Source organism: Leucopleurus acutus (assembly GCF_964270905.1).
Source record: "Leucopleurus acutus genome assembly, chromosome: 7".
Classification (NCBI taxonomy): Eukaryota; Metazoa; Chordata; class Mammalia; order Artiodactyla; family Delphinidae; genus Leucopleurus; species Leucopleurus acutus.
The window spans coordinates 22116444-22131917 of NC_139150.1; the positions used below are offsets into that span (position 1 = coordinate 22116444).

General features: G+C 37.9%; 1 protein-coding gene across 6 annotated transcripts in view; it reads left to right on the top strand.

Annotated features, from left to right (window-relative positions):
- The window catches only part of ECPAS (Ecm29 proteasome adaptor and scaffold), a 99782-nt gene that overhangs the window by 45623 nt on the left and 38685 nt on the right, over nt 1–15474 (top strand). For 5 of the 6 annotated variants that reach the window (XM_082842763.1, XM_082842764.1, XM_082842761.1 and 2 more), the window contains 10 exons: nt 1337–1418; nt 4441–4560; nt 6445–6530; nt 6760–6838; nt 8911–8960; nt 9995–10061; nt 10155–10277; nt 12780–12883; nt 13283–13406; nt 15050–15130. In XM_082842763.1, the coding sequence (XP_082698889.1) occupies nt 1337–1418; nt 4441–4560; nt 6445–6530; nt 6760–6838; nt 8911–8960; nt 9995–10061; nt 10155–10277; nt 12780–12883; nt 13283–13406; nt 15050–15130 (916 nt within the window). The remainder of the gene's footprint in view (nt 1–1336; nt 1419–4440; nt 4561–6444; nt 6531–6759; nt 6839–8910; nt 8961–9994; nt 10062–10154; nt 10278–12779; nt 12884–13282; nt 13407–15049; nt 15131–15474) is intronic. The other variant, XM_082842765.1, reaches the window with a different exon arrangement.

Genomic DNA, 15474 nt, shown 5'->3' on the forward strand with positions numbered 1-15474 from the left:
TAAATAAAAGTATCTCTTCAAGTGATACGTCTGTTTCTTTATCTACCTGCCATGCCCATCCAACTATTTTACATGCATAGGAAAGAAGTGTAGAAAAATATACACCAAAGTTAGTTGTTACTGAAAAGGAATAGAGAGGGTTATGGTGCAGATTATAAGGAATTTTATTTTCTGTGTTATTCATTTCTGAATTTTCACAAGCATGTAATCAGGAAACTAAAACTAGAAAGGTAGCAAGAGGAAAAGTAGAAGAAACAGTGAAAATTATGCTTATTAGTTAATCACTATTAAGTTTTTAGTTTGTTTTACTAAAGTGTGTGTGTGTTTTGTCAAAAATCTCTAAACCTGAAGTATTTATAGGAAGGAAACAAAGATGGAGCTTGAGGATTAGTTAGTAGCAATCAGCTGAGGAAAGATATAGGTAAATAATAAGTAGAATTGTAGAATATCTTTGAGGCTAGTGGAATTGTGGATATCCAGACAAGAGGTAGATTGATAAGCTATGAAAGAAGAGATGGATTAGAAAAACAGTCAAAGCAGCATGATAAATTATGTTTGCACAAATATAACATAGTTTGAAAGCAGAATCAATGTCAAAAGAGAATAGAGTATGGTTAAATCTCACTAATCAAGTGAAATGCAGGATTGCATTATTGCTGGGTTTATAAGATGACTGGCAGGGGCTGCTGCAGAGCGTGGGTGCCCATCAATAGTAAGTCACCTTATTGTGGTCCCCAATTAGGAATAAGTCTTAGTGACTAATGGCAGCAGGACTGCTCTGTAGAATTAGGTGCTAAAATTGCAAGTGGGTGCTGGGAGATAAGAGGGGGGGATACTGGGGATCACAGTGACATGGTATTTAAGAAATGCCATGGGTTGAAAGCTTCCTAGGGTTGTGGCTTTAATGGGTAAAATGTTTTTTGTCACTTTCTGTATCACTTTTGAATTTCCAAGTGGCTGAACAGAAGAATCATGCCTCAGGGCTCTTTGAACAAGTGTAGTATGGCTCTGCTGTGTTGTAACTGCTCTGTGGCATTGGCCCTGAGAGTGGAAGACAGTCCAGATTTCTTGAGTAGTACCAAATTGGGCCACTGGATACACTATCTTATGTTGAATCATGGTGGGATAAGTGACTTTTTTTTCTGTTTGAAAACTAACTTTGATAGAAGTTAATCCCTTTCCTTCTCTTCTTTAATGGGCAGTGTCAATTGCCCATTTCATTTGTGTATTATAATATTTTTCTTTGGTAACACATATTGAGGCTATGATTTTTTGAAATTATTGGAGTGGGAGAAAAAAATAATATTTTAACAAGCTTTGTTGAAACCTTCTGTAGCTTGATAGACTGGAATAATCCTGCCATCATTAATAAGATGTACAAGGTATACCTTGGAGATATACCACTGAAGACAAAAGAGGTAGGTTTTTTTTGTTTACTCTCACATCATCATAAAAAGCATTTTATTGACATGGCTCTGTGTATTTGAACATTTTCTCCAGGTTATTTTGATTTAAGCTGAACCTATGCTGTGGGAAATACTGATACTAGTTTTAAGCCGTACTAGTCTAGGTGGATTAAAGTCTCCTGGTACCTTTGTTTGCCTGATCTGGTGTTTTCAATTCAGGTGCTTAAATAACGATTGTCCAGATTATGCCTCAATGAACGTTTTCTGTGAATATTTTAGGCTTTATTGGATATATCGCTCTGAGGCTGCAGCTGCTCAACTCTGCTGTAGCATGAAAGCAGCCATAGGCAGAACAGAACTGAATGAGCATGGCCGTGTGCCAGTCAGGCTTTATCATTACAGAAATTTGAATTTCATATTATTTTCATGAAACATACTTTTACAAAATATTGTTTTTATTTTTTTTTATTATTATTATTGTTTTGATTTTTAAAAAATCATTTGAAAATGTAAAAAACTACTCTTAACTCACAGACCTTACTAAGATAGATGGTAGGCCAGATTTGGCCCATGGGCTGTAGTTTGTTGACCGTGGTCTAGAATCTAGAACAATAGGTGGGTTCTTCTGAATTCTGGAAATAAGACGTTTGCTTAATAACATAGGTTCTGTTTAGTTAACTGTGTTTAAAAGTGTTCCAAGTAGAAACCTAGACTCTAATACAAGATTATTTGTTTGCTTTCTAAACCATTAACAGTTGTTTAAAAAACCATATTAGCTCCAGGGAAAACTGGGCAGCTACACGTAAAAGAATGAAATTAGAACACTTCCTAACACCATACACAAAAATGAACCCAAAATGGATCAAAGACCTAAATGTAAGGCAAGGCACTGTAAAGCTCTCAGAGGAAAACATAGGCAGAACACTCTATGACATAAATCACAGCAAGATCCTTTCTGACCCACCTCCTAGAGAAATGGAAATAAAATCAAAAATAAACGAATAGGACCTAATGAAACTTAAAAGCTTTTGCACAGCAAAGGAAACCATAAACAAGACAAAAAGACAACCCTCAGAATGAGAGAAAAAATTTGCAAATGAAGCAACTGACAAAGGATTAATCTCCAAAATGTACAAGCAGCTCATGCAGCTCAATATCAAAGAAACAAACAACCCAATCCACAAATGGGCAGAAGACCTAAATAGACATTTCTCCAAAGTAGACATACAGATTGCCAACAAACACATGAAAGGATGCTCAACATCACTAATCATTAGAGAAATACACATCAAAACCACAATGAGGTATCACCTCACACCGGTCAGAATGGCCATCATCAAAAAATCTACAAACAGTAAATGCTGGAGAGGGTGTGGAGAAAAGGGAACCCTCCTGCACTGTTGGTGGGAATGTAAACTGATACAGCCACTATGGAAAACAATATGGAGGTTCCTTAAAAAACTAAGAACTGGGCTTCCCTGGTGGCGCAGGGGTTAAGAATCCGCCTGCCAATGCAGGGGACACGGGTTCGAGCTCTGGTCCAGGAAGATCCTACATGCTGCGGAGCAGCTAAGCCCGTGCGCCACAACTACTGAGCCTGTGCTCTAGAGCCCGTGAGCCATAACTACTGAAGCCTGCATGCCTAGAGCCCATGCTCCACAACAAGAGAAGCCAGCACAATGAGAAGCCCTCGCACCGCAACGAAGAGTAGCCCCCCGCTCGCCGCAACTAGAGAAAGCCCACGCGCAGCACCGAAGACCCAACACAGCCAAAAATAAATGAATAAAAATAAATAAATTTATTTAAAAAGAGGAGTAGAGAGGCAAACTCTAGTTATTGAGATGGGTATTTGGCATGTATTTTCTCTTTTAAAATGAAAAAATGAGGCTTCAAGAAAGCAGTTAACATGCTTTATTGGCAAAGATGAAAGTTGAACTTTTAAGCAAAAGCTAGAATTTTGGGAAATTTGTATTCATCACGATGAGCTTGACAGCTTGTCAGTGCTTACAGACTTTTCTGATGAGATTGGTCATGATATTAATGTGATTTTTTTGTGTACGCGTTTATGTTTTGTAATGAAATATTTGCTTAACTCGGTGAGCCAGTATTTTCCAAATGACCAGTGATGTTACAGAAGCATACAGGGTAAGGGAGCCATTCAGTATGCAGATAGACTGGTGGAATTTAGTAGAACAGTATGCAGATGTTCCATTGATACGGTTTCAAATCCACATGGCAGTTAACCTTTAAGAACCTATTGCATATCAAGTTTGGGGGTGGCATCAAGTATCTGAAATTACCTGAAAAGGCTGAAACCATCCCCACTTTTCCGGTCACATATCTTTGTGAAGCTGTTTTTTTTTTAACATACTTAAAACAAAACAACATATTACAACAAATTAAATGCTGACAAAGATATAAGAATCCAGCTTTCTTTTATTAAGGTGGACAGTGAAGAGATTTACAGAAAATATAAAACAATGCCACTGTCTCAGTGCAGTTTTTTGTTTTGGAAAATATAGTTTTTTATTTTTCTTAAAAATACATTATTTATGAAAGTATATAATGGGTTTAATATTATTATTATTATTATTTTTTTTTTTTGCGGTACACGGGCCTCTCACTGTTGGGGCCTCTCCTGTTGCGGAGCACAGGCTCTGGACGCGCAGGCTCAGCGGCCATGGCTCACAGGCCCAGCCGCTCCGCGGCATGTGGGATCTTCCCGGACCGGGGCACGAACCCTTGGCCCCTGCATTGGCAGGCGGACTCTCAACCGCTGTGCCACCAGGGAAGCCCAATTTTTAAGTGAATAAGTACTTAAAATATTTTCAGTTTTAATTTCTAGTATATTAAATATTGATAGGTATTCAGTATAAACAAAAGCTCTTTGGAAGTTTCAGTAATTTTTAAGAGTATAAAGGGATCCTGAAACAAAAGTTTGAGCGACCATTGATTTAGATGATCTCTCATGATTTTTTTTTCAATTCACAATAATTTTGAAGTGCTGAGCTATAATCACACATATTTTCAACAGGGAGCAGTTCTGAAGCCAGAGCTGAAAAGGGACCCAGTCAGTACAAGGGTTAAGTTAAAGATTGTCCCCCACCTCCTTCGTTCTAGACAAGCTGCTGAAACGTTCCCGGCTAACATTCAGGTAACTCATTCTTTCCAGAGAAAAATGGCCTGTTTACAACTTTCATGTTTGTTTAACTAGACAAAGAACTGCGTTAATGGATATTCAAGAGGTAGGTTGATATGTATAACAAGATTAATGAGATTCTTGCTCAAGTTGAGCTGCAGAAAATACTTTTTAATTATAGCTATAATAAAATATATATTTTATCAATATATTAATATATATTATAAATTTTTATTATAGAATATATGCTGTATATGGTTACCATTCTCCCTAAATGTATGGTGATAATTCCTTTCAAACTAGTGCTTTTCTGAGTGGCTTTTTTCCAAAAATGGTAGCACCAGAAACTTGGTCACTTAGGTGGAAAAATGAGTCATCCTTGACTGGAATCCCTCGTGAAGGCAGCGGCCACAGCCTCTGCATGCTGCTGCCTCAGTGTCTTCACCCTCGTCTGCCGAATGCTGATGTTAATGGAGATTGTCACTTCTTGTTCTGCTTGCCACAGTCGTCTTCCTTGTTGCCCTGCCTCTAGTCTTCCCCACAGCCAGTCTGTTTTCTGTGTTGCCACCAGAGTTATTTTTGCAGTTGGAAATCCTTGTACTTTGTTGGTGTGGGATATGAGCCCCTCCGGAAAAGCTCTTGCCTTTTGGTCCAAGTAATGAAATGACCAGCTCAGTTCTGGAGACAGATTCATTTGAGCATAATTTTGTCATTAGTTACTTACTTTTGATCTTAAATAAGCCTCAGGGTTTTTCCTGTTTTTCTTTAAACATAAAAAAGTCTGTAAAATGGATGTAGTGATAGCAGCTACCTCATAGCAATGTTGTAAAGACTGAGTGGGTTAGCAGGTAGAAGCTTTAGAGCAGGGTGGCTAGTACTCATTCAGTTAGCAAGTTCTCAGTAAATGGTGGAAAGGCAGCAGTTATGTCCCTTCTGGTCTCGTATCTCACCATACCCTTGCCCTGTACCTTATGCTCCAACAGAGATTGTTGCTGTTTAAGTATGCTGTTTTCATGGCTCTGTGTCTCCACTCCTGGCATAGTGGCCCTCCCCCCTGTAGCCTGGTAAACATCTACTCCAGTTTCAGGATTTGCTCCGGTGTGCCCCTTGCTATCTGAAATGTTCCCATTGCCTGCCTCTCATCTCTTTCAGTCCCAAAGTAAGAACACTGTCCTCTTGCTCCCTGTATGTGTGTGGTGGACATTGGCTTCTGCCTTCGCATCTCTCCCTCTTAAGGCTTATTTGTTTAAGTGGCTGTTTCCTCCTTTTAGATGATACAACTTTTATTCCCAGTATCTGGCTCTCTAATATTTGACTGATTTCAAGTACTCTGTTCTGTGTTTCCATAAACATAAAATAATCACAGAGCTTCTTCTATTTCACTTTCCAGGCACTGTTTCCCTGACAGTGTTTTGATAATTTTGGTTCAGAAAATTTGGTTGTAGTAACACTACATTGTATAATAAGCAGCTAGAAGTTTGTGGCAGAATATTCATAGACATCCTGTAGGTGTACACTTTATTTATAGTTATTTATGTTTTCAAAATGAGTCCACATGTAATTAAGAAACCTAATACCCCCAAAATAATCTCTGCTCACATCCCCTGCATGAGAGTGGCAGCCCACTGCAGCGTGAACTCTGTGTTGCTTCCTAGTGGTAGCCCCACGAATTTTGCAGACTTGTAACATCTACCATTGTGTTTGTTGTTACTCCACAGAAGCTACTGATTGGCTTCCTAAGGCAGTCAGCTAAAATATTTGTATGAAAGAGAACTGCATTAATTTCGAAGAACAAGGCGTAGTGCAAAAGACCTACTGTTGAATACTTAATAATATTTGAAGATAGTAAATTGCTATTCTTGTTAATTGGTACTCTTGACGTTTGTTCCTTTTTCATAGGTGGTGTATGATGGGCTCTTTGGTACAAATACAAATTCAAAATTAAGAACATTATCCCTGCAATTTGTGCATCACATTTGTGTAACGTAAGTTTTTTGAACTATTTATAAAGTCTTCAAGCTGTTGGAGTGATGAAGTGATGCAAGTATATCTTACCTAGAAAGAAATCGTGTTTGTTTATCTTAAAATATTTCATATTTTAATAGATTATTTAAATTTACTTCAGTTATGTCTCTATTTTAAGTAATAATCTGAAAAGATATGTAATTATGAGATTCTTATATCTTGCTTTGTATGTGTTATTTTTTCAAAAAGCTGTCCAGAAATCAAGATTAAGCCATTAGGTCCAATGCTTTTGAATGGCCTCACCAAGCTAATCAATGAATATAAAGAAGTAAGTGACTTGTTTTTTTAAATTTTTGTTAACATTTTGTATTTTAAAGTATTTTCTGTTATAAACTTTGCTGGTCTATATGTTGATATAGTTAAAGTTTGCTGTTGCTCCATCATTTCTTAACATTTTCAATTGAAGTGGTGCAAATTTCAGAAATTACCACCATCTTTTGTCCTGTTTTTTTTTGAAATAAGTATTAAAAACTGATACGGATCTTGAGGTTGTCCTATCATTTCTTTAAATAACATTTTAAAAAGCTAGTACATTTTATTTTACTTTTAGGCACTGTGCAAAAATGGAATGAAAAGAATTAAATTTTACTTTATGATTTATTTCCATATAGGTCTATTTGGATTTGCTTGTTTTGAGAAACAGTGTTAATTCTTAGGGACTGAGATTTTATTCAAAACTCTGTCAGACTACCAAATACACTACCAAATGTAAAATAGATAGCTAGTGGGAAGCAGCCACATAGCACAAGGAGATGAGCTCGGTGCTTTTTATCCCCTAGAGGGGTGGGAAATGGAGGGTGGGAGGGAGACGCAAGAGGGAGGAGATATGGGGATATATGTAGACATATAGCTGATTCACTTTGTTATACAGTAGAAACTAACACACCATTGTAAAGCAGCTATACTCCAATAAAGATGATAAAACAAACAAACAAACTCTGTCAGAACATGCATTCAGTAAATTTTTGATTCCTTAAGCTAAGTGCAATGAGGATTCCTTGGATTGTAGATTTTCAAATCCTGATTTTCCTTGCTGTATTACTCGTACCATTTCTAGTATTTCAGGGGAATTTGCTAAAAAAGGTAAGGTTTCAAGAACTCTAGTTAGTATTTCTTCCTAAGTCTTAGCTAAACATGAATGCATGTTTGCAGTAGTATGGTGACCAGTATTTTGCCATTTGGATTTAGAATTGAGTTTGAATTCTAGTTTTGTTCCTTGGTGAGTTACTTAAATTCTTTGGACCTCTGTTCTTTATCAGAAAAATGAGGATAATAGTATCACTTCATTGGATTATTGTGAAGATTAAATGAAATAATTCATGTAAATTATTCAGCACAGTAAAGGCATATTAGTAGATATTATTAATGAAAAGCTATTCATTTGTTGTGCAGCTGTGCTTTGGGGCAGTGTTAGGCCTGACTCTCCTGTCTTCTTCTGTTGATTGAATAGAGCTTGCATGGTTCATAAGGCCTTGGGAAACTTTCAGATTATTTTTATGGCGTAGTCAGATTCTTTGGATGGTTGGTAGAAATAAAAATGCTTTGGGGCTTCTAGGGGAGGAACTGTATATTTGAAGATAGGCTAGAGAGGCCAGATAAACTACAGGGCTGTAATCCTTTTACCTCCAGATGACACTGCATGTCTTCCCAACAGATGAGTCTGTAAGAGTGGCCATGTAGGTGTGTGAATCCTATGTTAAATGTATAAACTTCAGCTCATAGAAGTGTTACTATGTTCTAAGTAATGTCAGACTATTGGTTTTCATAAAACCACGTAAAATTCTATCTGTATCTTGAGTGGGAACCTCGTTAACTCACCCGAATACTATGATCCCTTTAATTTTTTATGGTGGAAGATATGAGAAGAAGCTGTTTCTTATGGTGCAGATTTTTAGACAGTTGCTCCCCAGCTTACTGCAATTTTGGGTGAGAGAGAGTGGATCCTAGCCTGTTGGGCAGGTGAATTTTCTAATAAGTTAAGCTGTTTTCCTAGTACGTTGGTGGTGAATTTTGGTCTTTGTAGGTTATATAGTATTGAAACTATCCTGAACTTAGCACCAGCTAAGAGAACCTTTTCATATATGACCACTGCATTTTCCTTTTGGAGTAAGTTGGGGAGGTAAAGTTTTGTTTTGTTTTTCCTTTTAGTAGTGTGATGCATTCTGGGTTTGGACATTTTTGTTTTGTTCAGATGCTGATATCATATAGTTAGGCAGGGTGAGACCTAGGTTTAACAAGGAGTAAAATAATGCATTCAATTGCAGCAAAAAGGTTTTGCTGTTTACTGTTTTTTGTTCTGTCTGCTTTTTGTTCTTTTTTTTTTTTTCCCTTAATTTCAAGGACCCTAAGCTACTGTCAATGGCATATTCAGCTGTTGGAAAACTCTCCAGGTGAGTAAACTCTTTTTCAGTGAGAGATATCCTGTTGGTAAACTAAGAAAAATTGTGGCATTTAATAATGGATGGAGAATAAACTTATTATGATTCTGAAAGGGTCATAGGTTGTTTAGCAATGTCTTCCTTGTAGAAGGATAATGAATGTGAGACATTTTAACTTACATCTGAAGATGTGTTACCATATTAAATGGCAGTCTTGAAATGAGATTTTGAACTGGATTGTGTCATAATGTGTATGACATTATGTTTTCTTGTACCCTAGAGACATTTGATTGACCTTAAGTGTTCTTGTTGCTACTTACTACCAGTGTTTATAATCTCTATAATCAAGAGTTTTTCTAGCGATTGTCTTTTCTGATAGCATTATATTATGATTCTGAGCGGCCCTGTTTCCAAAGTTGGATTTTTTTTCTTCTGCTTAGTATGGTTTCCTGTACCCAGTTCCTCCTGGTTTCCTCTTCCTTCACTGTATTTCAGAGCAGGGAGATAGAGGAGCAGCATCCTCAGTGGTACTAGGTGCTGCTTACACCCTGGTACACACAGGCTCTGTGTTGGCCTGTGTAGACTAGGTCTTGCTCTTCTGCACTGTGTAGGGAAGGAGTTTGGGGGCTCAGAAGACAGCCACTTCAGATCAGCGGATACAGCATAGGGTTGTCAACAAACCTTGTCCCTTGTGTGTTGGCATGAAGTGACAAAGCTCCTTGTCACCAGAGTCATTAGTTTAAATAGCATTTAGCCTCGTCTGTTTTCTTTATTTTAAAATCAGAAATGTTAACTGAATGCATGGAATATTCTAGTGAGAATATCTGGGTAATAGGTATATTAATCTAGAATTACATTATTAGACAGTTGAAGAATTAAATATTTACTTTAAAAAGTGTTTGGTTCTTTGGGGGAGGTAATCCAGTGATGCTCACATGGTTCAGAAGTGAAAGTGCAAGTTTAGGAAAGCTTGTGTTCAGTTTCTTTTTTTTTTTCCATCTTATGGAAATTTTTGATAGTAATGATGACCTCATATTCTCTTACAGTCGAATGCCCCATTTATTTACTAAGGATATAGCTCTTGTGCAGCAGCTCTTTGAAGCCCTATGTAAGGTAGGGAAACACCTGGCAAGTGTATGCTTTCTGTTTGGATGCTCACTTGGAAACCCAGCAGGGAGGGAAACACTGTTTTTATCATCTTCATAGGAAGAGCCCGAGACGCGACTCGCTATTCAAGAAGCACTATCCATGATGGTTGGAGCTTATAGTACTTTGGAAGGAGCACAGCGGACTCTCATGGAGGCACTTGTGGCTTCGTACTTAATAAAGGTAGGTCCAACTATGGGAACTACAATGGCTGGTGGTATATGCATTTTACATTTTCTTTTTAAACATATTTTTTAAGCTCTCAGTTTTTTTTTTTTTAATTTATTTATTCATGGCTGCGTTGGGTCTTCGTTGCTGCGCGTGAGCTTTCTCTAGGTATAGCGAGTGGGGGCTACTCTTCATTGTGGTGTGTGGGCTTCTCATTGCGGTGACTACTCGTTGCGGAGCACAGGCTCTAGGTGCATGGGCTTCAGTTGTTGTGGCTCATGGGCTCAGTAGTTGTGGCTCACGGGCTCTAAAGTGCAGGCTCAGTAGTTGTGGCACGTGGGCTTAGCTGCTCCTTGGCATGTGGGATCTTCCCCGACCAGGGCTCGGACCCGTGTCCCCTGCGTTGGCAGGCGGATTCTTAACCACTGCGCCATCAGGGAAGTCCTACTTTTTTTTTTTTTTTGCGGTACGCGGGCCTCTCACTGTTGTGGCCTTTCCCGTTGCGGAGCACAGGCTCTGGACGCGCAGGCTCAGCGGCCATGGCTCACGGGCCCAGCCGATCCGTGGCATGTGGGATCTTCCCAGACCAGGGCACAAACCCGCGTCCCCTGCATCGACAGGCGGACTCTCAACCACTGCGCCACCAGGGAAGCCCGCCCCCTACATTTTTAAGATCAAAATTTGAATTGCTTTTTGCCTTAGCTCTCTATAATGAAGAGGAATATTTGCTTTCACTTGGACTGTGATTTATGATCTGCTTTTAATTCTTCGTTATTGGAATCTGATTTTAGGGAAGAAAGAGTAGTGATATTCACAGAGGCCTTATGTTTAAAGCCTTCCTTGTTGGAAAACTGTTCTTAATGTCATGCTCTCCCAGTTGCAAGTGTTTTGTTTTAAGTGGTAGCTGAGCACTACAGTCCACTGAGGTGGAGTTCTGTAGGTAACATTGGGGGAGAAAAGCAGAAGGAAAGAAAGACACAGTTTATGGATCAAAATGAGTCTGTAGGAAGTAAGCCAGTACCATCAAACATACTCTTCTTCCTTCTAGTCCTCTTCATTTGCCTGCCATGGGAGTTTGCAGGAGAATTTTTAATATCTGTGGTTATATACACATATGTATACATGCTATATAATATGCAATATAAAATAATACATTATGTATTTGCTTTAGTCAGTTCTTTGTCCTCCATTTCTAGGAGTAGAGAGGGAGATTAAAGAGGGAATGATGTCAAATATTGGTGAGATTAATATGAATTGCATCTTAACTGAAATTTGGCTGCATTGGGTCTTCGTTAGGTCTTCAGCCATGTTTATTAACACATTTATATCGAGGAATTATTAAAGGTTCAGAAAGGTATCTGGTTTCTGTTGAAATATGACAGGATAATTATGTACACTCAGAAGGCTTATTATATATAGTGTCCCACTGTCAAATGCTCTTGGTGTCCAGTGTACCTGGTTCATGATCGTAGAACATGGACAAAGAAGTATAGGCTTATTTGGAAGCTCATTAGAGTCAAATACTTAAAACTTTTTGTAGGTAACCTTACAAGGAAATGGAATGCTTGTATAATGCACATGGGTGCTGGTTTTACTTATGCAGAGCAAATCATGTAACAGTATTACGAAGCCAGAGGTAATTTATTTTCTTTTCTCAGACTACATGTAAGGCAGCCAGACCCTGGGCTAAATCATATAGACTGGTCCTTAATATCATTGCCCTTTACAGTAGCTCCAAAAATGCTAAAGAGCAAGAACACCTGAATAAACGAGGTAGTACATGTTTCTAAGCATCTCTCATCTCACTTATGTTGTGACTGGAGGAATGACCCAGGGGGAAGGTACATGAGAATAAAGCTTAAGCATCAGTAGACTCTACAACTGCTTTTCTGGTTGAACTTCCTATTCGTAGATTACAGTCTTAATCTATTTAAGTTAATTGGATATATTTATGTAGTTGAAGCTTTGCTTTGGAGTCAGTTTTAATTTAAGAGCTAATCTGAAAGCGTTGGCGGTATTTTGCTTTAAATTTGTAGGGATTCCAAGTAAGCTCTGTTTGTGTTCCCTGCAGAATATCTGAATTTCACTCATGTGACTGAGAGTTTAAGAGTTGGAGAAGCAGAGGTGGTGGCTAGAAACTGCCACAGTGACCTTGGTCTGATGGTTGGGCTGAGGATGTACATCTACAGAGAGATACTCTGGTTATGGTCTTGGTGGGGTTTCCTGCTCTACTTGGAGTGTCCTCTTAGATCATAATAGTATTCTTTAAATAATGTCATCGTCCAGAGACTTTTAAAACAACATGATTAAAGATCTTGACTAAATGATGTTTTATTTATTTAGATATATTTATTGAAATAGCAACTTAAATTTTGATTGTTTACAATTAAAATGACTCGACTGGAATGAGTTGTTGGTAATTGAATTCTTTTTTTTTTTAATCTCTGTGTGTGTGTGTGTGTGTGTGTGTGTGTGTGTGTGTGTGTGTGTGTGTTCGTGCGTTTATGTGTCAAATAGCCTGAAGTTCAAGTTCGACAAGTGGCTGTGAAATTTGCCAGCACGGTGTTTCCCTCAGACCATATACCGTCCAGATATTTGCTCTTATTAGCTGCAGGAGATCCGTAAGTTTCAAAGGTGTTAATTTGAATTTGGGTTCATTTAAAATTTAGTTGAAAATTGAGTAAAATTTGTGTTGTTTGCAGTGTTCGTCTGTGGAACTTAGGAGCAATTTGTTAGAGTTAAAAATATGGCTCCCTTGATACAATATATAGACCTGTAGTCATATCCTGTCTTGTTTTTTCCTGTGGGTAAAATTCAAAGATGAAAGCCACATGACTCTCCACATCTAATGAAATTTCCAAAAAGAAGCGATTGCTTATCATGTATTTTATGCCTCTTTGCATAGATAGCCAAAAATATATTTAAGACAGATGACAAATAAAATTGCTGTTCTTAGTCTTCATATGATCATTCTCCAGTTGGTGAAATTTATTTATGTTTCTTATTTATCTTTCTGAAAGACGGGAGGAAGTTCATGGAGAGGCACAACGAGTTTTAAGGTGTCTTCCTGGGAGAAACAGAAAAGAAAGTGCTTCTAAGCAGATGCCATCTTTCCCAGAAATGGTGTATTATATCCAGGAAAAGGTATGGTATTTAACTTCAAATAATAGTTTAAGTCATGTAATGAATGATGAAAATAAACTTACATTTTTTTAGGTGACACATTTAAAAATGCTAATCACTAAAATGTTGAATGGTTAGTAAAGTTTCTAACAATGTTAATACAATAAGAGGAAGGTACGAAGTGAGGAGAAAAATATAAATCTCAAATGTAATTAATCTGTTTTGCCCAAATCTAAATTACTTACAATTCCTTTTATGTTTTTCAACATTTTGGCTGTGTTTATTTTATTTTTTATTATTATTATTTAAACAATTTTTATTGGAGTATAGTTGATTTACACTGTTGTGTTAGTTTCTGCTGTACAGCAGAGTGAATCAGTTATACATAAACATACATCCACTCTTTTTTAGATTTTTTTTCCCATATAGATCATTACAGAGTATTGAGTAGAGTTTCCTGTGCTGTACAGTAGGTCCTTATTATTTATCTATATTATACATAGTAGTGTGTATATGTCAATCCCAATCTCCCAGTTTATCCCTTCCCCCCTTTTCCCTCCTGGTAACCATAAGTTTGATTTTTACAACTGTGACTCTATTTCTGTTTTGTAAATAAGTTCATTTGTACCATTATTTTTATTGGCTGTGTTTAAAATTTTTCCCCTTGGCATGACATGCTTAAAATATACCTTTTTAATTTTTAAGGGCGTTATTTAGGGCAGCATAAGTTTAAGAATGCTTCAGGGAGCAGTTCAGACTTTTTCCACCATGATCATAAGAGAGCATTGCATCTGCTTTTGCAAGTCTCCTGTTTTTGCTGGTAGATCAGAGTATTGACAGTCATGACCCCCCACCCTGACACTATCCTACTTTTTACATTGATGTTTCTCTTAGTGTGCTGGGGGGATACCTTACAGCCTTTCACTTCTACTGGTGGTCTTAGCTTTTGGCTTAGATAGACATCTTAAGGGTGCTGGAGGTCAGTATGTAGCAGCTATGATTCTCTTCTCCATAACACTGTCATATTTGTGGGCAGAAGATGCTTTTGTGCTAATATTTTCCTTCTACCTCTATTATTAATGAAAATAACTGGAATGCAGTGCCCTGGGGTGACTGTCAGTAGATGCCTGGAGTAGGTTTATTCTTTTTATTTTATTTTTTTTACTTGCTACTGTGTCATCTTTGCAGCTTTTTTCTTTCTTCCTTTCTTTTTAAAGTATAGTTGATTTATAGGTTTATTCTTTTTTTTTTGCGGTACACGGGCCTCTCACTATTGTGTCCTCTCCCGTTGCGGAGCACAGGCTCCGGACGTGCAGGCTCAGCGGCCATGGCTCACGGGCCCAGCCGCTCCACGGCATGTGGGATCTTCCCGGACCGGGGCATGAACCCATGTCCCCTGCATCGGCAGGCGGACTGTCAACCACTGCGCCACCAGGGAAGCCCAGGTTTATTCTTTTTAAACAAGCCAGTCAAAAGGCAACACATCTGTAACTTCGGGTTTGAGGTCCATGCACAATCAAGCATGATTAATGGAAAAATGTTTTGACTAGAAAAAAAACAGTAACAGACAATAATGTAGCTAGAAATACAGTTATTTTTGAGTTGAGAAAGGGTACACGTGCTTTGTTTTCCAGTAATTGATTTTTGGGGTTTATTTTTATTAGGCTTCCCATCGAATGAAAACGCCAGCCAAGTACATGACTGGGACCACTGTCCTTCCATTTAACCCAGCAGCCTTTGGAGAGGTAGGACTGACATATATTTCTATTTTGCTTTCGCTAAAGGTTCTTAACGATAATGTCACAGTCAAAGAGATGACCGTGAATTTTTTGTGTTCTAGGTAAACCCGTATAGTGACGTCATTGTTTTATACCAGGTTGTTTATTAGGAAAACAGTACTTAGTAATTGGTATTATTTTAAATCATAGTGGAGTCTAGAAATACATTTGTCTCAGTGAGATTCTCTTCGCGAAAGAAGTAGATGCTCTGCCTTGATTGCTATTGGGAATTTACAGCAAATTAGGTTTCAATTTTAAAGCCAACAATATATTGAGGTTATTTGGATTATCCAGTTTTGAAGGTTGGAGAA